Source organism: Harpia harpyja, chromosome Z (genome assembly GCF_026419915.1).
Source record: "Harpia harpyja isolate bHarHar1 chromosome Z, bHarHar1 primary haplotype, whole genome shotgun sequence".
Lineage (NCBI taxonomy): Eukaryota > Metazoa > Chordata > Aves > Accipitriformes > Accipitridae > Harpia > Harpia harpyja.
The window spans coordinates 5,088,434-5,110,259 of record NC_068969.1 but is presented as its reverse complement, the minus strand read 5'-3'; the positions used below and the strand labels follow the sequence as shown (position 1 = coordinate 5,110,259).

Below are 21,826 nucleotides of genomic sequence, written 5' to 3'. Positions count from 1 at the left end.
CCCGGGGCACCGGCCGGGGAGGAGAAGGACCCGCCGCCCCCGGTGGGCAGCGCCCCGGCCCCGCGGGCAGCGGGGGTCCCGGGGCCGGGAAGCCCCGGCAGGAAGGAGGGCGGCCCCGTTACAGGGCCCCGGCGGAGGCACCCGCGGCCACCGGGCTGCCAAAATGGGTTTGAGTGTCGGAGGAGGGAAAGGTGACCCCGGCCGCAGGGGCCGCGCTCCGCCCCCGCCTATTAATTGGGAGCTAATAGCGCTTAATAGGAATTCCGGGAGAAGCGGCTCTGGCTTGCAAATGAAGGAGAACACGGCCAAAAATTACCTCCCAGCTAATTTTCCCCGTTCCCGAGCGTGCCGCGGCAGCGAAACCCCACAGAGCATCGCTGCCCGCCTGCCCCGCACCGGCCGGGGGATGGCGAGCGGCGGGGACGTGCGGGCAGCCACGGGTGGCCGGCGTGACGCTGGGCCGGGGTGGTGCCCAGCACCCCTGGCAACGCGCTCCAGCTTGTCCCAAACAGCCGACGAGCCATGGGCACGCACGGACGCCTCACCTTCCTCCTCCTCCTCCTCCTCAGCCTCCGTGCCCCAGGTAGGCACTTCAGGCTTGCAGCGTTGGGGGCACGCTTTGCCAGAGCCTGGGTGGGGACCGAGAGGAGGGGGACAGGGGACAGGATCCCCTCGGTTGCCCCCAGGTGCCCGGGGCTGACCCCAGGATGGGCAGAGGGGCCGGCGGCTGCCTGGCTGGGTTCGGGCAGGGAGCGGGCATCGCTGGGGCATCCTCAGGGCATTGCCACGGTGTCCTCTGGGCATTGCTGGGGCATCGCCGGGGCATACCCAGGCACCACTGAGGCATCTCTGGAGCATCATGGGGGCACCTCTGGGGCTTCCCCAGGGCATTGGCAGGACACGCCCAGCAGGCTGGGGTGACGCTCTCTTCTTTGCAGGGACTTTCGTCAGAGCAGCAGGTAAGAGCAGGGTGCCCTGGGCCCCGCTGCACCCAGCAGGGAGAACCGTGCCCGTGTGGGTGCCTGGGTGCAGGAGCAGAGCTCCCTAAGCACGGCTGGGCAAGCGTCGGTGGCACTGACTGGGTGCAAGGCTGGTCCCCGGGGTCTCCTGCCAGCCCTGCCTGACCTGCCACGCGTGGTGGTCCTGAGCGAGGATGCGGTGCCGGGCACCTGCGTGGCCAAGCTGACCGTGTCCTGCAGCAACGTGAGCGGCAGCCCCAATGTCACCCTGCACGGCATCGAGCCCGGCCACCCCTTCAACCCCATCGCCATCAGCGCTGACCCCGTGGCCCCCGCCACATTTCAGGCAGAGGTGCGGCTGGGGGACAGGGAGCAGGACAGGAGCCCGTGGGCGCCCTGCTGAGCGCTGTGTCCCTGCGGCAGGTGACGCTGCGTGCCGGTGTGGAGCTCGATGCCCGTCAGGTGAACCAGTACACCCTGACCCTGCGGGCCGCTTGTCCCGGCGAGGACGAGGTAGAAGAGCGGCTCTTCGTCCAGGTGACAGCAGGGCAGGCGCTGCGCTGTGACACCCCCTTCGCCACCGCAGGTAGGAGCCAGGGGGTGCAGGGCGGCGGGGGCTGCGGGTGCCAGCGGCACTGGGCTCCCACGGCCGTGCTGTGCCGCAGGTGGAGACGTGGTGCAGGTGCTGGCGGACGTGGCACCCCGGACGCCCCTGTATGCGGTGCTGCCGCAGCCACTTGGGCTGACAGTGAGTGGTGGCTGCCCCGGGGACCCACAGCCCCACAAGCAGGAGCAGCCTTGGGGACAGTGGAACCCTGGGTGTGGAGCAGAGGGACAGGGGTTCCCACCCTCCTCCCACCACCCGTCTCTCTGCAGTTCAGGCTCCGAAACCATGACACACCACTCACGCTCACCCGCCGGGGCCTGGTGCTGGCGCCTGTCGGTGGCTTCGACCCCAGCAATGACACTCAGGTGGGCACCAGCGTCCTCAGGCTGTCACAGCCACGTCTCGGCATGCCTGGGCTTAGCCCCTCACTGGTACTGCCTGCAGCTCTCCACGTCCTGCTCTTCCCATCGGGCTCCCGTCTCCCCCCAGCCCCAGGAGTGCTCCAGCCCTGTCTTTATCCAAAGCTCCATCCCCTTCTGCACCTTGACTCCTGTCCCAGTCCTCATCCCTGTCCCTATTCCCGTCCCCATTCCAGTCTCCAGCTCATCCTCATCTCCATCTCCACCCCTCTTCCCATCCCTGTTCCTGCTCCAACCCCCATTCTAGTCCCTGTCCCCCTTCCCTTTCCTGTCTCTGTCCCTGTTCCTGTCCCCACCCCTGTCCCCATCCCTGTCCCCGGTGCCACTCGGGGCTGTCCCACGGCCACCCCGGCACTGCCCTGCAGATTTTCAGGCTGGAGATCGAGGCGATGGACCGCCACGGGCACAACTGCAGCGGGACCGTGAGGGTGGAGGTGCTGCCATCACACCGTCCCCGTGTCGCCTTCCCGTGAGTGGGGCCGGGCCGGGCAGGGGGTGCTGGTGGCAGCAGGCCATGCCACACTGCCTGCCTTGCCTGCAGCGAGCCGCAGTGGGCCGTGACGGTGCCGGAGGGCACCGGCCCCTTGGAGGTGGTCACACGGGTTCATGCCAGCGGTGACAACGTCCACTACGCCATTCTCGCTCCTGTGGCACCCAGACTCTTCACCATCGATGAGGGTGAGCAGGATGGCGGGGGTCCCCAGGGCCACCCTGTCCCCATCCCCGTGCCTGGCGTGAGGCCGTGCCTTCTCCCACAGTGACGGGTGAGATCCGCAGCACCCGCCGGCTGGAGGTGGGCCATGCACTCCTCCTCGTCCGGGCTTACAATGCGCTGCACCCCGCCGACCACGCCACCGCCACGCTCAATGTCACCGTGCAGGGGACAGACCGGCGGGCACCGAGCTGCGTCCCAGCCATCTCTGTGTAGGGTTTGGGGGGGGGGAGTGGGGTGTGGACGATGCTCTGCCGTGCCCAGGACATGGTGGACAGGAGCTGAGCTGCTGGCTGCCCCACCGCAGGTCCCAGGTGCCTGAGACAGTGTCCCCTGGCAGCACCCTGGTGACACTGAGGTGCGCCGACTCCGCCAGCACCGCGGGGTGGCTGCACTATGCCCTTGAGGGGCCCCCCGCCTCCCACTCCCGCTTCCGCATGGAGGGGCCGCGGCTGCAGGTGAGCGGGGCTGTGGGCAGCGTCCAGGCGACCAGCAAGCCCAGACCTGGGGGAGTCCGGCGGGACAGTGGGGACCCTCTGACATGTGCCATCATGCTGGGTCCTGGGCCAGGGCTCCCCAGGGGCCTCCGCTCCCCAAGGCCTGCCTGTGCCCCCCCTTGCTCCTTCCTGTTCCCCTGGCATCGCAGCTTTGCGGGATACCCCGGCTTTGCGGGATACCCCAGCTTTGCGGAACATCTTGGCTCTGCCTGACCCCCCCTGCCCTGGCTCGGCAGGTCAACACCACCCTGGACTATGACTCGGAGGCCGTGGCCGCTGTGGGCTTCCAGTTCACGGCCACCATCGTTGTGACGACAGGAGGGGAGCCCCCACTGAGCAGTGAGTGCCCGGGGGGGGGGTGCAATGGGAGACGTCACCGGGGAGGTGGGAAAAGCCCCTTCCTGACCCCAAAACCAGCAGATTACAGAGGAAATGTTCCTCCCCTGCTGCCCCAGAGATGGCCACCCAAGGGGTGGTGCCACCGTCCCCGTGTCCCCCAGCCTGCCCAGCGGAGAGCATGCCCAGCCTGGTGCAGGCTGGTGCCAGTGTGGCTGAGCCGCTGTGTGCCCCACAGCCCGCGTGCCCGTGCTCGTGATGGTGACGCCCGTCAACGAATTCACACCGGTGTGCCCCAACGGTGCCACCTTCACCGTGCCGGAGACGGCGGCTTTTGGCAGCGCTGTCGGGCGTGTGGCCGGCACCGACCGCGACTACCCACCAGACAGCCTCGAGTACAGCCTGGAGGGGGCCCCCAGCCCCGCGCAGCCTTTCTCCATTGACACGCGCACCGGTGAGTGCCCAGCCCCTTCCCCAGCCCCCGCCACCTCCTGTGGCACCCGTGGGTGCCCAGCAGCTCGCACCGCCCCGCAGGCGAGATCCGTGTGGTAGGAGCCCTCGACTCTGAGCAGCACAAGAGCTACAGGCTGACCGTGCGGCTGACGGACATCCACAACGACCTGGACCCAGCAAAGCGGCGGAGCCGCCTGTGCGATGTGACTGTGCACCTGCAGGTGTGAGTGCAAGCCCATCAGGTGAACCATGGTGGGTGCAAGCACCGCGGGTGCCATACTTCCTCCCCCCGCTCCCGGCAGGCCGTGCCGGACCAGGCGCCAGTGTGCACCCCTGAGGTGCAGGAGCTGCGGATCACGGCCAGGTCGGGCGGCCGCCAGTCTGTCACCCGCCTGGCATGCCAGAGCAGCCCCAACGGTGCCGTGCTGTCATACACCATCACTGGAGGTGAGGAGCGGCCAAGCCACGGTACAACCCAGCCCCTCACCGCGGCGTGGCACTGAGCAGACCCTCTCGTCCAGGCAACGAGGACGGGCGCTTTCAGCTGGAGGGAAACACCCTCTTCTACCTCCCCGATGACCTGGCCGAGCCCCGCACTTTTGTGCTGCTGGTGGAGGTACGGGGAGGCCCCGGTGCCCCCCGCCGCAGCACCACGGTGGCACTGGTGGTGCATGTCACCCCCCGGAGCACCCCAGTGCCACCCAGCACCACCACCCTGTGCACGGTAGGCAGAGCCTGTTGGCCAGGCAGGGCTCCCAGGTCCATCAGGCCCCCCGGCTGTCGCATGCCCCTTCACCCCACCGCCTCCGCAGACGCTGCGGAAGGAGCCGCTGGTTGTTGTGCGGACAGAGGCGGTGTGGCACCCGCCGGCCTGGTTCGTGGCCGTGCTGACTGTCTCCGGCGCCCTGCTGCTGGCCGCCCTGGGCTGCATGGCCCGGACCCTGCTGTGCAGGTGAGCCCTGGCCCTGCGGCACGGCACGGCACGGCGAGCAAGACTAGGGGCTCACAGCTGCCTTCTCCTCCCGCAGCAACCGAGACTCTGGCAAGCTGCTCCTGGACAAGAGGTGAGTGCTGCATGGCTGGGGCGGTTGTATCAGCAGCGAGGGGCAGCCGTGCATGTTGGCACAGGCTCCCGTAGTGCCCTCGCAGGCAGCCGGGGAGACGCAGCATGTGGGAGGTGTTTAATGTACCCCGTGTCTGGCTGTGGTCCGTGGGTTGCTGTGGCGGCGACCCGTCTCTGCCCCAGGGCAAGGGTGCAGCACTGATGAGAGCCATGGGTGCAGAGACGGCGATTTGGCCGGGGGACAGCCATGTCGGTGGCCGAGCTGGCGCACAAACTCTGCAGCGGGCAGGGTGGGATGGCACAGCGCTGACGCCGCTGCCCGCCACAGGGCTGGGTCCCGGCACTGGGGCTGGGGCCGCTGTGGCTCACCAGGGGAGCCCTGATTTGACAGGGAAAGCTCCCTGGGAGGAGGTGAGCAGGCTGCACACCCCTGGGAGGATGAATGAGGGGTGATGGGCAGCAGAGGGGAGAGCCTGAGGAGGCACTGGAGCCGGCCCAGCCTGTGCCGGGCGTCTGCACGGCGAGGAGGAGGCAGGCAAGCCTGCAGGCAGGATAACAGCCACCTCCAGTGGCATAACTGCCCCGGGGTGATGCACGGCTGGATCCAAGGTCATTGGTGAGGTTGGGGACACAGTGCTTGGTGGCACTGGGGCTGTAGTGGCCAGGCAAAGGAGAAGACGGGCTCAGCCCCTGCAGGTGGCCCTCACAGCAGGAGGGACTTCGGGGCTGCAGCTCCCCCAGCGCAGCATCCTCCGAGCACAAGAATGATGCGTGCCGGCACGTGGGGAAACAAGTGGATGTGGTGGCAGGCCAGCTTGCTGCTTTCGGGCATCACAGAAAGGTGGTGGTTCTTGGGGGAGCACGGCCCCTGCCGCAATCCCCTTCAGTGCCCAGGGGACACACAGGCTGGGTAAGGGACGATCAGGTAGGTGGATGACGGGCTCGACGGGGCGCAGCTGGCAGCGCAAAGCCTGGCTGGCAACCCGTTCCTGGCAGCATCCCTCGGGGTCGAGGCTGGGGGCCCATCACCAACAGCGTGTCCCCCCTTGCCCCCTCTTCCCTCTGCAGCTCCTGGGACGTGGCAGAGCAGAGCGGGGGTGAGGAGGAGCGGGGCCACCCCCACGCCGGCAGCCTGGTAAGTGTGTACCCTAACGGTGAGGGCGGGTGCTCTGCCGGGGGTGTGGGAGGGAGCCCTGGGGCCCTCAGCACCCTCTCCTATCTCTCCTCCACACAGGAGCAGTTCGACGGCCGTGCCCAGGACCCGCGTGAGTGCCCTATGCCAAAGCCCCGGCAGCCTCGGGCTGCGTCCCTCGAGGCAGAGGGGTCCGGGGGATGGGAGAGACAGGCGCTGGGCAGCGATGCCTGGGCCGCACCCGCAGGGCAATGGCTGAGCGCTGTCTCCCATCTCAGGCACTGGCAGGGACTATCTCTTCAACAGCGTGACTGGGGCACGGCGCTGGATCTGAGTGGCTTGACTCAGTGAGGGGATCCCCGTGACCCACAGCTCCCTGTGGGCCGTGCCGGGCAAAGCACCGGGTGCCAGCAGCACTGGTGCAGCCCTCGGACCTGGGAGGAGGAGGGGAACCCTCCTCTGTGGATGAACTCGCCACCCATGGGGTGCAGCCAGCCCCTGAGCTGCCCCAGCCAGCACAGACCCAATAAATGGTGGCAGAGATTGCACCCGCTGCCGTGATTGCTGTAGGGAGTGCTGTGTCCGAGCAGTCTCGCCGGTGGCTGTCCTGCTGTGGCTGTCATTAGCGCCGTCTTCAGTCAGGGATGTGGGTGGCATGACGCAGGACCAGGATGGCAGTTAAGGCAGCACCAGCCCTGGGCTGGGGTTGGCACTGCAAAAAATGTGCCGAGGGCTTTGGCGGGGTCTGCTCCGGTCACAGCAGCGTCTCTGTAGCCTCTAGATGTAACCCAGCTGGGGCAGTCCTCCGCAGAGCCGTGATCTGGGGCAAGAAAACTCAATCGCGGGTAATTCTGAGAAACTTTTGCCGTGTCCCATGTTCACCTCAAGCTCTCCCTTGTCAGAGCACTCCCAGCTGCAAGCGGGTGGGACAAGCAGCTGATCAGCAGAGGGGCTGCGTTTGTTAATTGGGTGGAAAAGTGAATTAGCGCGCACGCAGGGAAGCGCGACATGCTGCAGGAGAGTTAGCAGGGCCTGGCGAACAGGCGGGAGCGCTTTGAAGGAGTCAGTCAGCCCAGCGAGGTGGGAAACCGGTTATTTGAATTTCAAAGGAGCGCGCCACTGGATGCCTCCCAAGGAAACGAAGCGCTGGCAGGATAAGAGGAAAGAGACTAATTCGGGGAGTAGGAGGAAGAGGATGGCAGGAGCCAGCCGTGGAATTTCGCGGTGAAGAGGGGTCACCTGTGTGACTCTGCCTGGGGGCCCCCTTGTCCTGAGCCCACAGGAACCGTGCCCGTTCAGGATTTAAACCTTTTATTGTACCAGACCGGTGCGTGAACACGTTCCGCTCGCAGCTCCGGGGAGCCAGCCCAGCGTGAGGAGCTGTTTGAGGCCAGGCCGCAGCGCCTGGGGGGGGGGGGGGGGGGGGGGAAGCTGGGTTTAGCCCGGCTGACCGACCCTGCAAGATGCACCGCACCAAGCGGGCCGGGCCGTGCCGCCCCCCCGGGGCTGCCACACTCGCCCAAGGCCCCGGGGGAAGGCGGATACGCCGGGCTGAGGCGTGAGAGCCGTCTCCGAGTCCCGAGTCCCGGTCCCCGGCCCGGGGAGAGCGGAGCCGCATCCCCGCCAGGCCGCGCCTCACACGGCCGCCCCAGCCCCGCAGGGCCCGCGGCCCGTGCCCATTGGGCGAGCGCCCCCCCCGCGGGTAGCCAATGAGGAGGCGCAGCCCGCGGGGAGGCGGGGTACTGGAGGGCGTCACGTGTGCCTAACGTGCGCGGCCATCCGGAGGCAGTCCGCGCACGGAAAGGGGAGGAGCGGCTCTGCGCTTGAGTGACGGCGATTTTGACCTATCAGCGCTTCCGGAGCGCGCCCGGTGGGCGGGGCTCGGCTTTGAGTTGCCGCAAGAGGGGTTTGGACGGCGCGGTTGCTATGACGGCCAGCATCGAGGCTCCGCCCCCTCGGCCGCCGCCATCTTGTTGTTGATTCGAACGGCAGGGAGCGGGCGGCAGGGAGCGGCGGCGCTGGGGGCTCGGTGTCGCCAGCCCCCGGCTGGGCAGGCAGGGCCGGCCCCGGTGAGCCACAGCGGGCGAGGGCCCGGGGCAGGCTGAGGGGCGGAGGGCTGAGTCGGGCACGCTGCCCTGAGGGAAGGGAGCGAGAACCGGGTGCGCTGCCCTGAGGGGAGAACCGGGCGCGGCCCCGTGAGGAGGGGGGGGGATGCGAGGGCGGAGAGCCCGGTGCGGTCCGATTGAGGAGGGGGGAGAGCCCGGCGCGGTCCCGCGGGGAGGGGGGACAGAGGCGCGGCCCCGAGAAGAGTCGGGGTGAGGTGGGGGACCGAGCGCCGTGCCGGGGTGGGGTGTCCAGGCGCGGTCCTGTGAGGAGGGGAAGGGGGGGGAGCCTGGCGCGTCCTGGTGTTTGCGGGGTGTGTGTGGGGGTGAGACCCCGGTGCTTCGCCGTGCGAGGCCCGTATGGGGCACAGCTGGGGCGGGGGGGCCGTCCCCCAGCGTGGGGAGAGCTCCGGGAGCTGGGCTCGGCAAGGGCAGCCCCGTGGGCAGCACGGTGCCTGGGCAGGACCGTGCTGCCCCTGCCCGGCAAGCAGATCTAGCGTCCCTTCCCTTTGTGCCCTTCCCTTCTACAGAAGCTGCGCACAGGAAGGAACTCGGCAAACCGCGGTGGTAACATGAAACCAACATGGTGAGGAAGCTGGTGGGGTTGGGGGCCCTTCCTGCGTCCCAACGTACTGCCACCCCTGCAGAGGAGGGGGTGTGGGCAGGCTCTGGTAATGCTGGCAGCCCCAGCGGTTACCGGAAGGTGCCTGGCAGTCTCCGGAGGCAGATGTGCTCATGGGTCTGCAGACCTGGACCGTAACCAACCTTCCCTGGGGTTTCCAAGTAGGATGTGGATTAGGAGAGGTGGTACTGACTCCTGTTCAGTTTTCAGCTACTCTGAACTTAAACTGGTGCCAGGCTCCATGTCCCTCCATCTTACATCTCTGAATCAGCATGGCCCCCATTTTTCGTGCCAGCAATGTGCTTTAGTATGTGCTGCCTTTCTCATTTCAGCCTGTCTTGCTGTGTTTCTGCTCCATCTGCTTTTCCTCCCCTCAGGTTCACCTGGCTTAACTTGGTATTCAGAGCTTCTGAAGCTGAATTCCAAAAGGGGCCTCTGCTAATGAAGCACTGAATGGTGCCAGAACAGTGTGAGCTTGGGTCTCTGTTCGTTCCTAATGTAATATTTCTATAGATGGTAGGCCTATTTGTGTAAACTTAGTTGGTAGCTTGTCTTACAAAATAATATGCTATAATGTCTTGTGCAGGTCTCTGTATTGAACTGTCATCTGCAGCTGATATACTGACTGTGCGTATGATCAGATTTTTGACGGAGAAAAATACTGTATGCTTGTTATCTATCACTGAACTAAGACTTTGATTTCCTTATTACAGAAATTCTGTCGGGAGCTTGGAATTGTTTTAGAATTAGATATATCGGTTCTTAGTTGTTGTCACTGTAACTCTAAGTAGGTCTATTAGGGGCATGCTAATCCTGTGCTGTGTAACAGTTCCTTGTTATTGAGATTGAGAAATATTTTTCTGTGGCTGGGTCAGTTTAGCACTGACCTAAGGTAAGTGCTTTGTTTTGGAGCTGGAAAGAATGGGGTATGTTGTGAAGAGATTAAGTGTGAACTCTATATAGCAAGATAACATTGGGTTGCTATTTCAACTGTGTAAAATTCTTGTTTTGTCCATGTTTTGAATTGTCCTAATGCTAATTTTTCTTCTGATAGCATTAGAGAGTGTTTCATCCCCTCCCTGGCTTTTTCAGCACAACCCTTTCCAGGTGCATGCATGAACAGCCTTATGCCATCCTGGTTAGAGCCTGTTAGGTGGATCTGAAGTGTCCTTTTCATGGCATTGCCTTTGTTTCCTGTCTAATAAGGACTTTTGGGAGAGCAGGGAAGGTGATCCTTGGCTCCTTGAGGGGGAAGTTGATGTATACGAGGTCGTTACCATAGGAATCTCTGATGACCACAGGGGTAGAAAGAGTAGGATAAGCTGGGAGGACCCTCTTCCGAACAGTCCGTGTGTCTTTCCTAGCTTAGTTTCTACTTTGGTTATCCAGGAGGCACCTTGTGGCAGCTTTGCATGTTTCTTACATAGAAAAAGAGCCAGTGAGCACAGTTCACTGTTGAGATGAGAAAGGGGACAGTTTCTAGGATCCACTTCCAGTCACCAGGAGTTTTGGTTCTGCAACCTTCTGTGTGTAGCTTCACAGTCACTTTAAGCTCATGGAAGTATAGATCGCAACTAACAGGAGGTTCTTGCCCTGTCACTGGTGCCAGCTGGGGTGTTTGTGCAGGTGGGAATCAGAGTTCCCTGACTTATGAACTGATCAAACTGAAGACAAACTGACTTTTTTTTTTTTTTCTCCCCAGCTTTGTGGGTGCTTAAATGATTTTGCTGGTGTAGGGGCAACGGTGGGAACACGGGAGTGGTGGTGGAATGGAGTCTTATTCTCGTTCAGGGTCACCTGCACTGTGACTGTGAAACAGAGCAACAACATGTTTTTATATATTTAGTTATATAAAAATATAATTTTAAAATACATATTTACATATATTTAAAAATTAAATGGAACGGTAGTGTCCATGCTTCTTTCCCACTACTTTTGTGAATAGTATATTTGAGTGCTTCATCATCAGGATGACAGTATTGGGCATGTCCTTCTTATAACAATGTTCTAGAAAGCAAAATTAGATGTGCTTTGGGATCCCCTCTCATGGCAGACTGTGTAAGTTAACTGACTTGCAAGTTATTCTGTATTGCATTGCACGTAGTGAGAAGTCAAAGTTAGAATAGCAAGCATGCCAGAGGTCGAAAAATGCCAAGCTGAAGTAGTACCTGCACCCTTAATCAGCTAATTAGCCTTCTGAACAAGCATTATGATTTCTTCTTAATCATGCAGTTGCATGCTATTCTCATCCCATCTGAGCTGTCTAGTTTGTTTCTTTTTCCCTGCCCCATGTATGGAGGTTATTCATTTCAGGTAAAATTATCGAACTCTGAAAACGTGACCTTGTTGAGCTTGACTAGTGCGAGATGACAAGCCCTGTACAAGCTTGGAGCTGTTTGTTGAGCATCTGCTTACAGGACACAGTCTCTTTGGTTCAACGTATCACCAAATGTTTGTAAAAAGGTTTGATCGCTTGTCTTTTTAGATTTCAGTTTTTAGTTGATTTCTCTGTCTGAAGGTTGTCGTGGATCTGGTGAGTTCTGACTGGCACGCTGGGGTATGGGGTTGCACTGTCTTGTGGCTTCCATTGGAATAAGAAATGTAGGTGGTAAGTTTGAAGTTCAATATTCACAGCCTGTGCTTTAGAGGAGGTATGTTTCTTCCATCTGTGGTTGAAATGCAGATCTTGAAGCCATAGAAAATCTGACAGAGGCCTTGTTTGGGCAATTACTTGGACATTGCATTGTGACCCAGGCACTTGCTGCCATCGGATTTGCCCAGCCTGCCTGTCGGGAATTGGCTTGTAACCCGTTTGAGACATGTGCATCACAGTTGAATATTGATGCTGGGAATTACAGTCTCAGAAGTTAGTATTGACGGAAAACTGCAGCCTGATTTGTTTACTCTTGCATTTGACAGTGTCATGCTGTCAGCCTTGGTGCTGGGCAGGGTTTAGATTTGAACTTGACTTGCAGAGTTTATGTGTGGCAGCTCAGTAGAGCTGTGGCTCTGTGCTTGCTTGTTTATATAATGTGACTTGCCTAGGAACAACTGCTTTTATTTCTGACTTGTCAGTCTTTGAGAAGGAATGCATCAAAAACAAGCCTAGTAAATACAAGGGGTCCCTAGTGAGCTCTGAAATGGGTGAGCTAGAGAAAAGGAGTGAAAGAAAAGAAGAAAATGCAACACAAACCTCTGCAAGAATCATGTCAAGTATTTGTATTACTTGCTGTAAGCTGAAGGAACCCCTCAGATATATGGAGGAGCAGCTAGCAGTCTTCCTCTTTTATATTCCCGATGTGACAGGAATGCAGAGCAGGATGCTGGCGAGTGTTTAATCTCAGGTTTGTTGCTACTGTCGTAGGGGTGGTGGGGGAGGAAGAGGAAGCGTTTGTGCATGGCTTCTTAGTTTCTGTTTTGCAGGCATTGCCTGTACGCAGTGCCTGTGCTGTTCTGATGTGGCAGCAGCTGTTATTTTTGGCTTTCCCAGTGTGCTGTTCGTGTAAATGTACTTTCTAATAGATGCGGTTCTCTTAATTGGTGTGCGTGTGCTTCCTATATAGTCCCCATTGGTGTGAACTACTCTGCAAATAGTACAAAGGTGCAAGTCATTTGCCTTCATTTATTCCTGTAGGCTTGTCTATATGCATTTTGAGTGGCATTAACTGTGTATAAAAGACAAGCTTCTTTAAGCTTGCTTTTATTTTGCGTAACCCCTGTCAGTATGTGGTCAGTTTCATTCACAACAAATGATTTTATCCCCTTCTCTGAGGTGCCTCTCTATCTGTATAATGCTATCTATGGTAGTTAACACTGGTGCAATTGTTTCTGTTCAAAAATAACATGGGCGTAGCTGCTGTAATTATATTAGTAGAAGATCTGTGTCAACCAAATCTGATAAAAGCAGTAAAAAAGGTTATGAGATGTAATGTGCCTGTCCTGGTAGGATGTTACTACACGTGGTTGAGAGCTCTGATAGATAAGCTGTCTCTGATTTAGCTTTTATAGTTAGAAAGGTTATCTCCTCCACCAGCTGTCCTGCTTCTTTGCCAAATGCTACCTCCCTCGTATTAGGGCCTACAGCAGTGCCTGTTCAGCTGCCACAGTTTAATATACTATGCTTCAACCTTTCTTCATTAACACCCATCATTGTCTTGTGAACCAGGCCAGATGAAGAACAGGCATGCATCCTGTTTTGCTCCACCCGCTGGTTGGTAATCTTCAGCTGAGGTTTGGAGGAGGCAGTTGGGGGCAGTGGTCCCCTCAGCCCCAGTGGTACATTTGGTAAAGAGCATCTGTCAGAGCCCGGAGGAATGAGTGAGAGCATTTGCATCCTGGAAGGAGCTTGCTGTGAATTCTGGTCCCAGACTTGAGGGAAAGCAGTTCTGAATTGATGAGCAAGTAAAGATGTAAACAAAAGCTAATTTAGCGCTTGCTAACTCGTATCCATACAACATCTTGCAGGCTGACTTGCTTCTGGCGTCCTGCTCCCTCTTGATTGTGAGAGGTTGGCTCCATATTCCAGTGACTGCTCAACAGAGAGAGCTTGGGTGACATCTGTAAGGTAACTTTTTTCTGTTTTGCCCAGAATACATATGCAGCCACCTTAAATATAATGCAAAGGGAAATAAGCTGCTTGCTTTTTGCCTCTCACTTTGTAATTTTACCCTTCAAGTAAGTATATGTAGATATGGTTTGTGGGAGGTATGCTTTTATCTTTGGAGGATACTACAGGAGCTCCCAGGTAAGTGCTCTAGAACAGAGTGAAAAGCTCAGTCCTGTTTTATATTTGTTAACTTTTAGTCAAATTGATGTCAGTTCTTTGTAATAAGAACTAAGCTTCCAAGATTTGGAGGCTAACTCTTATGCTCTAGCAATTCTGGCCGCTTAGGTAGCTGAATTATCTTGTGATGATTTCAGAACTCTGTCATGGTCTGGTTTTTATTTTTTCCTTTCTATTATGAGGTTAGTTTGCTGAAAGATGATAGGCTGGCTTGATAGTCTTCCAGGCTGAAAGGGGTTACTTTGTGCTGTTCTAAATTTGGAAGAGATTCTAGCATACCTGTTTTCCCCCAGTTCTTTATCAACAAGTATATGACTCAATAGTATTACCTATGGTATAAGCGTTCGTTTGCCAGCAGACTCGAATGACCTAATTTTCTTGAGACGCCGCTTGTTTAAACAGTGGTTGTGTCACACAGTTCACTTTTCTGGTGGGGAGGCCCCTGACCTCTGTGACTAATGGTCTTTTCTAGTTTGAATTGCAACAGGTAATGACCAAAGATGCCGAGCTCCACAACTACCTTCCTGGGGTAGGGAGAGGAGACATATGGTGCCTTCTTGGCAGGGGATGCTCTTATGTCTTTGTCACAGCTGACTTAAGTGCTAATCTAAAGGTGAACTATTGTATAGCTCATATTCTGCTGTGACATTTCTCTTCCCGCCCCCCCCCCCCCCTTGTTGCATTTTCCCCATTTTTTTAAACTGCCAGAGTGGGTTTATGCAAAATATCATGTGATCTTTAATTCCAATTTGCATTGTCCACTGTTGGTATCAAAGTATTGTCAAGCATTTCAAAAAGTGAGTTTAGAAATCTTAGAAAGGGGCGAGAAGATAGGGCTGGCTGTTTGTTCTGTGTCCTTTGACAGTACTGTCTAAGCAGCTTAAGCATGTGTGGGGAGGCAGTCATGATCTCATTACAGCTAACTATAGGCGATAAGCAGCTTCGAGCACCAAAATCAGTGCACCAGTGAATGCAGATGTCAGTGAGTTATTTAAAGCAGAAAGGATTTGGGAGAGAAGCCTAGGGGGCTACGTAGTCCTGTGTCTTAGTCAGTGGCTGAATCGAACCAAAGAGTAACTTCAATGAAAATGTTGGAGTTATTGCAGAAGATGAGGTATAACTGTGCTCTTGTGATGATTTGAGTACTGTTGTGGACTGTAAGTAAAACTGGTAAAGTCCTGGAGCTTTGGAAGGCCCTCACAACACTTGCTGCCTGGTGGAAGGTATATTTCACTTTTCCGAACTGTGGTCTGTGTGCAAAGCTACATGGCAGGTCTGAGGAGAGTGTGTCTGTCAGATACATGGGGGTTGACTTTCTCATCCCACAAATGTAGGGGAGGGGGGAAAGACCTTTTAACTTCAGTATTTTGAGTGTGTCCCAAAATAATTGTTAAAGCAGTCTGAAGCTCAGTTTTTGTTGAAACACTACATATGCAGTTTTTTTAGATAGTTTCTTAAACACCCCCACACCTCCCACAATAAAACCCACATCAGGTTAATCTTGAATATGTGGATTTTGCTTAGATTAAAAGTGACCATATACAAAATGATTATGGATACCCTTACTTTTGCAAATATTGGAATGGTTTGCTTTATTTCCCATTTGGACCAAATATTGTGGTTTTTCTTATGCTGTGCAAGTGGCATTTTCTTTGATTGGCTACAAATCTTCTTTATGTAGTTGAGGTCTTAATATTTTGCAGTTCTTATCACAAGTGTTGACCTGAATACACTTCCTAAAATTTGAAGGTAAGCTAAATCTGAACCAATAAGCAGTATCAGGCATGCTTTATGCATCTTTTCTTTTTACAGAACTGAGAGAAAACCTCTAACTTCATTAGTCAGACTGAGTAAGTACCATTGTTGTGCACCATGTGGAATCTGAATAGTTTTCACTCTTCAAGTGCTATACATGCTGGTATTTTTTTCCCTGTAATAGCAGCACTTGGGGTTTCTGTTTTTCCCCTTAATTATTCTTAGCTTTAGTTAAGTAAGATCACAGGTATTTCTGTTCCTGTGGTCTGTTCATTATTCATGTAGCATTGTTAGGACTGACACTTCCATATGTATTTCAGCAGTTGAGAATACAGTGAACCTATTGACACCTTGGTTCACCTAATAACAAAACCCAGTCATCTTAAAAATTAATTCTGCTTTGTAAATGCAGCTTGACTCAAATATTCTTACTTAAAATAGTTAAGGTTATTTTATCATTCACCAGCCAAAAGTAAACCAAGCTCTTTATTCACTGCAGTTAAAATACCTTCCTAAAACCTGGCAATTAAAGGTTACAAGTTAGATTGTGAAGTGTTTCCAAATGTTGTGGTTTTTGTACTTCATCCTATTGTGACATGACAACCAGAAGAAAATTCAAAACCCTTCAAAAATTTTGATAAGGTCAGTCGGTGTCTTGCGATAGTGAGCTTGGCAGGTTGACTCTTCGTGAGTGCAAAGCAGTTTCTATTGTTTCAGGTTTGCTATCATTTGCAGTTTTCTTACGATCCTCAAAGAAGATAACTGCATGTTATTTTCTACCCATAATGCTTGTTAGTTTGTGTCTTTCAGTCTGAGAGGGCATGCTTCTGGCACCTGTTATCATACTGTCTTGAACTGGAGAAGAAAATGGAACAGTAAATTTGCTTTCCCTAGCTGTATATGGCCCATGATGTATTATAATCCAGATGGCTGTGAGAATACATCTGACTTAGCAGACTGATGTTTTGTAGAAGCTTCAACACAGTCTTCCAGTATCTTTAGAGGAGTTGAAGGTATGAAAAATCAAGGTAGCTTTTATGCACTTGAGACGGACCTGCTATTAAAAGCAAACTTGCCACAGTCTGTATGTCTTCCAAATGAATGTGTGACGTGCTTTTTTTAGCATATGAGGAAAAAGTAATTTATTTTTATATATATATATGCATGCAGGTGCTGCACTTAATTAGACACAAGCCAATTTGACAATAGATCAGGTTTAACAAATTATTTTCTTTTTGCTTTGGCTTTACAGCTCTGTTACAACAACTGTGGCCACTGGCTAAGTAAGTGACACTCTAGAAAGCCTGTTGGAAAGAGCTTTGAGCTCTACTTCAGCATCTTAACATTCAGATAAGATATTGGAAATTTGTGACCTGTAGAATGTTTACAAGAACTTGTTTGCAACAGCTGCAGTGAATGGGAAGTTAAATATAGGCTTTGTTTGTCTGATTCTTCACTTAATTTGAAAAGGAGGAGTTTCTTGTTTCAGACCTTCAGAACAGAACTGGCTCGTGTGGTAGAGTATTCCAAGAGGCCTGCTGCCCAGTGTCAGTATATAAGGAGAGTAATATTAAAGACTTTGAGTATTAAAGGTCCCTTTCCTTTGGAAGGAGCTTAAGAAATACAGTAGGGTGAATTGTGTTCAGGGACTGCTGCTTTGGCATCTAGGAGCTCCCTTCTGCTTGGGTATTTCTTTTTGCAAAGCCAAAGTTACATTGGATCCCTTGGAGGTGTGAGGTTTGAGAGAAGGCGGCACCAAAGGATGGCAGTGCTGGCTCCTGGTGGGTAAAATGATCTTGCAGACATTTTTAAATGCCAAATTTTGGGTTTTGCCCCTCAAAATGCATAGCATCTTGCCAAGTTTGAAGCTGTGACTAGCTGTCCAATTCATGTATCTTCTGAGAAGATAACCTCAGGTTCAGATTGCGTTTCATTTTCCCTCAAGTGGCTGGGGGCATCCATGTTAATTCTTTGCCTTTTACCTTCCAGAGCATACTGCAAGCCACAAAACAACCCCGAGGTATTTTTAACAGCTTTAAGGTTTTCAGTATGAGTGATTGAGAGTCTTGCAGATTATGCTGATCCCCAGAAGAGTTAACAGGATAACAAAAGGCCCAGATCAAAATCCCTTCCATGACCCTGAGTTGTGTGTCATGTATGTGTTGCCATATTCGGTTTTTTTAATGTCACAAAGGATGTGAGAGTATCCTTGTATGAAATTCTCTTTATGAAAGAGTTGTAGCTAGTTTCAAATGAAATCTGCTACCTTAGCTTTAAGGGCCATCAGAGACTATATTATATATTTTACTTAAGTACTAGCTTTAGTGTGCTGTTTTTGTCTAAAATATGTTTATTATGACAGAAACTCTGTTATTTCCTATTCAAAACCTCAAAACCAAAATGTTGCACTTTATCCCTCTTTTTCCATGGCATTATTTACTTTCTTGCAGCACCTACCTTGAGATTTTTTTTTTTTCCTAACATGGAGCTCAGATTTTTCTTTTCTTCTCCTCTGTGTTTGTTTTTTTTGTGGTTTGGGTTTGGTTTTGTTTTTTAGTGGGTGGACCATACAAGAGAATGTACAGTAGATGAGAATGTACCTTTGTTTGGTACTTTCTCATGGAAAAAATCATAAGGAAGTGTCAAGTTGGGAAGTTGTAGCTCATGTTTTCTTGCCTGTGACCCTTAAGGGTCATCTGCTTAGGAAAATTAAACTGATATCAAGTAGGGGGCATGGATTTGCAATGTGATTATGTGGCTTTAACTCCCTGTGGACGTGCTTATAAGGTCATTTCTGCTACAAATGGTTGGGACAGCTGCATTAATCAGCATGTTCATCCTTGCCTAGTGCAGCTCTGCCAGTGGAATCCCTTAATGTAGATACAGTTACAGTGATAAAACTGCACTTTTAAAATAAAGCTTGTTTTTCTGGGGTATTGAGAAGGTAGTCAGTGATGTGAGTTATTTTTGTCATTGTGACTAGCGCTTTTTCCAAGGAAAGAAGGATTAGGTAGAAAAGTAGAGCCCCAAAATATGTCTTTTCTAGCTGAATTAATTTTTTCATCAGCAGTGTAAATATAGAAGGGGTTGCAGCAGGAGAGGAGGGCATCCTCTGTCAGTTGGTCTAATAAAAGATTTTACCTATCCCTACAAATCTTGCTCTACTTATTCCAGAATGGGTGTCTATTTGGCATCACAGGGCAACCTGCAGTTCCCTTTTCTCATACAATAACTTAAGCTGTGTTCTGAGCATTGATATAAATTGGAATACTGTACATCTGACTGTCTTGGATTTCTCTGCCTCTCTGACCTTTTTCAGATGCTTAAGAAAGCCCCAAATTTTGTTTAATGTCAGTGTCTCAGAACTGTGTTAGCAGAAGAAACCATTAGATAACAGCTGCTCCTTGTGCTTTTGGCACAAGTATTTGTTTACTAGAGTGAAGTGAATTTGTTTGGATAATCTTACTTTTATGCTCTTAAGTCTTTCTGTGGAACTGATGTGCTCCTAGATTGATTGTCCTTTTCTGTTTCTGCCATTTGAGCAGAAAAGTTGCTAAAGGGTTTGGTTCTTCAGCCAAACAAGCACCATATTCACCTAAGAGGTGCCCTAATTTGAGTCTGTATTAACAAACTCAATTCAGTTGATGGACTAGGACACAAATTCTTAAAATCTTGAGAATTTAATTATCAGGTAAGACTAAGTTGAAATGGAGTGCAAGGGGATCGTGGAAAATAAAATGATCACCAAACTGTAGTCTTTTCAAAACAGTATATAGGTAGTTTACTTGACTATCCTGCTGTTCCTTTCTGAAATGCTGTTTTGCTGATGGCTAAAGTACACCAGGACTGAATGGTTTGACCGAGGTCACTGAAGCATTCAGTGGAAGCACCAAAATCAGTAGCCTATTCCTAGTTCTTTTCTTTCCATGGATTTCTCTTTCTTTGGATGACCTCAGATTATGATTGTCTAAATCTCTTAACCAAATCAACTGAGCGCTTTGACATGTTAAACTTTAGTGGAGAGATGCAAGAATTGCTGTATTTTGCCTGGCTTCGAATGTTTTAACAGTGTTCAGACAAAAGCTGGGCTGTCCGGTAAAACCGCATGATGCCATTTGGGCCTTGCCAAATGAAAGTGTTGTTAGCTTCCCTGTGTAGAAAAAGAAAAGGGTAGCTGAAGCAAAATGTTTGTTCAGCTTTATCTTCACAGTAAGACAGAGAAAATTCTAATGCATGTGCCCCTCCATTCACTCTCAAACTCAGTTCTGACTGTTGAAATGCCCCGGTATATCTCTGCCTGCATATGTGAGATAAAGTCCTCTTGGGTAGTGAAATTCCAGATCACATAAGGCTGTGAAGCTTACTGTTACTGCCTTGCTTTCCGTGGAGGGGTAGGAGGAGCTTATGCAGACAATGTATTGAAGTCAGAGTATTAATCTTTTTGTTCAAAGCTGCTGTTTGTATATCACCTGCAGATTTGGCAGATCTTCCTCAGGTCAGGATGCTATTCTGATGTGGTCTAGTGGTGACAAGGCAGAGGTAGGACCTATGCCATGGCTAAGTATATGTTTGTTTCTGGCCACAAGTGAGAAGATGGGTGTAGTACTGATGTTTGCTTGTTTGGATTTTAAGCTCGGTCTCTTTCTAACAGCATGAGTTGTACTGAATGGGCATTGGTACAGATTTCGTGAAGGCAGAGATCCTGTAGTCCTCAGTTCCTTTAAGAGAGCCAATTGCTTGGAATCCCTTTATCTAACACTGTTCATTTCCATATAATTAATTCTCAGACAGCTCAGAAAAAGGGCAATGTATAGATCTGAGGAGGAGATGGATCAGAGTGGTGTCACAGCCCACAGCATATCGCAGGAATTGTAAAGCTGCTTTACAGTGAGCTTGAAGCGAACCAAATTAAATGCTGGTTTTGAAAGGCCTTAAGGGTGAGATTAGCTTGCTTGTGATGGTTTTTCGTGGCAAGTTTGTGTTTGGCTTTGACGCATAACTCTGAGTTGATAGGTTTAAATCTAAATGTTGTCCTAATTCCTAGGAAACAAAACATTTGTGCTGCTTCCTGAGTACTGGAGCCAGCTTCTGCTCCTTACCAGCTGACTTCGCAAAGGGAGGGGAGAGCACGGAATGTGTTGTTGCTCACAATGTGCTCTTTGGATAGAGTTCCTGGATCTCTACTGCGGGGTCAGTCCCTTCAAAATGAGAACCACTTCTCTTTGCAGATTCTAAATGGCTGCTTAACAGTAGCTGTGCTCCATTCCTTTGGATATTCCCTTCTCCTTGTCACAGCTGGGAGTGGGATGTGGGGTCTTTGCTTAGCTTTCCTCCTTAGTAGCCCACATACAAAGTAGAGACAGAGGAAAAGTGTTTGACTATCTGCTTAAGTTTTCTGAGTAGCAGAGTATTGCAGGACTGCACTTTGGAGGTGAAGAGGAAAGTGCAACTTTTTTTTTTCCCTGCTGGGAAATGCAAAAATGCATGGACAAACAGTAGCACAATGTTTTCCTCGTTAGCAGTGGGAGGAAGAGGCAGGTGGGAAAATGTTTTCCCCTGGCCCTAATGAAGTCTGTTTGTCTTTTGCATTTAAGATCTCAACATAAATATGTGGGGTGGCAAGTCACTGCAAAGAGATTTTTGCTTGAGTCAAGTCTCAGTCAGCAGCTTAAGTGGTTTCTGTAACTTGTGGAGAAGGTTATGAGCAGTTAATGCATATCATGCAAGTTTTGCTGTAGTTGCTATCTTTTTCTTTTTTTGAGGGGGGGGAAGTAAGTAGTGGAGATACGGGAGTAAAGGACAGGGAGTCTGCATTGCACATTTCCATCGTGACCTGAGAAATGAATCGGCTTAGTCACAACAGTTGAGCTGTAGTGAATTGTCAGGCCATTTTCTGGGAGGCTTGAGTTTCTGTCAGTGGCTTCAGTGTACGGGTAAAGAAAATCCAGTTTGAGTTTGTCTCTGCTGCTGAAGGACATGTACTTAATAATATCCATGTCTTTCCTGAAGGGACTCCTGCTTGAGGCAAAGCCTCATCCTGGTTTTCTTTTGGTTGTTTGCCCAAGTAAACAATTTTGTCATTGGAAATGGATATTGAAGTTTTCAAATCCACCTTGTTCCCAGAAGGGGGCAGGGGAGACTTGCGAGTTCTGGAGTCTGATAAAACATACTTTTGTTTGCTTGTGTTACACTTCCGTGCTAGCTTTCAGACACAGCAGGCACTGCCGTCACTTTGGCAGTGTGAGCATGGCACAATGAGATGCCTGCTCAATGCCAGAAGCCTGCAGCAGTGACCTAGGCTGCAAGCGTTTTGTGTCCTTTGGTTCTCCTTTCACTTGGGGAGCATTAGAACAGCTTTGAGTTTTCTCTTGCTGTTCCCCCTTGTC

The 21,826-nt window shown here is 52.4% G+C and overlaps 2 protein-coding genes across 8 annotated transcripts in view; both read left to right on the top strand.

The window, feature by feature from the left end:
* The first annotated feature begins 451 nt into the window (after positions 1 to 451).
* Positions 452 to 6,724, top strand: CDHR4 (cadherin related family member 4). The gene is made up of 20 exons (XM_052777660.1): positions 452 to 583; positions 939 to 959; positions 1,115 to 1,311; positions 1,383 to 1,545; positions 1,625 to 1,707; positions 1,836 to 1,931; positions 2,351 to 2,454; positions 2,527 to 2,663; positions 2,744 to 2,909; positions 3,005 to 3,155; positions 3,431 to 3,533; positions 3,769 to 3,984; positions 4,065 to 4,204; positions 4,286 to 4,430; positions 4,505 to 4,707; positions 4,796 to 4,935; positions 5,012 to 5,047; positions 6,115 to 6,181; positions 6,281 to 6,311; positions 6,457 to 6,724. The coding sequence occupies exons 1-20, from the start codon at positions 523 to 525 to the stop codon at positions 6,510 to 6,512; spliced, it is 2,316 nt and encodes a 771-aa protein (XP_052633620.1). The 5' UTR covers positions 452 to 522; the 3' UTR covers positions 6,513 to 6,724.
* A 1,408-nt stretch (positions 6,725 to 8,132) lies between these two features.
* IP6K1 (inositol hexakisphosphate kinase 1) overlaps positions 8,133 to 21,826 on the top strand; it is a 38,949-nt gene continuing 25,255 nt past the window's right edge. For 2 of the 7 annotated variants that reach the window (XM_052776325.1, XM_052776318.1), the window contains exons 1-3: positions 8,133 to 8,247; positions 8,811 to 8,866; positions 13,367 to 13,466. The gene's annotated coding sequence lies outside the window, so the exon portion shown is untranslated. Of the gene's footprint in view, positions 8,248 to 8,810; positions 8,867 to 13,366; positions 13,467 to 15,497; positions 15,536 to 16,261; positions 16,454 to 21,826 lie in introns of those variants that run through there. The other 5 variants (XM_052776320.1, XM_052776322.1, XM_052776321.1 and 2 more) reach the window with 5 other exon arrangements.

Coding starts and splice junctions, on each gene's coding strand:
- CDHR4 (XM_052777660.1), top strand. CDS start 523: ATGGGCACGCACGGACGCCTCACCTTCCTCCTCCTCCTCCTCCTCAGC. Junction 5,048..6,114: donor AAGCTGCTCCTGGACAAGAG/GTGAGTGCTGCA, acceptor TTCCCTCTGCAG/CTCCTGGGACGTGGCAGAGC. Junction 6,182..6,280: donor ACCCCCACGCCGGCAGCCTG/GTAAGTGTGTAC, acceptor TCCTCCACACAG/GAGCAGTTCGACGGCCGTGC.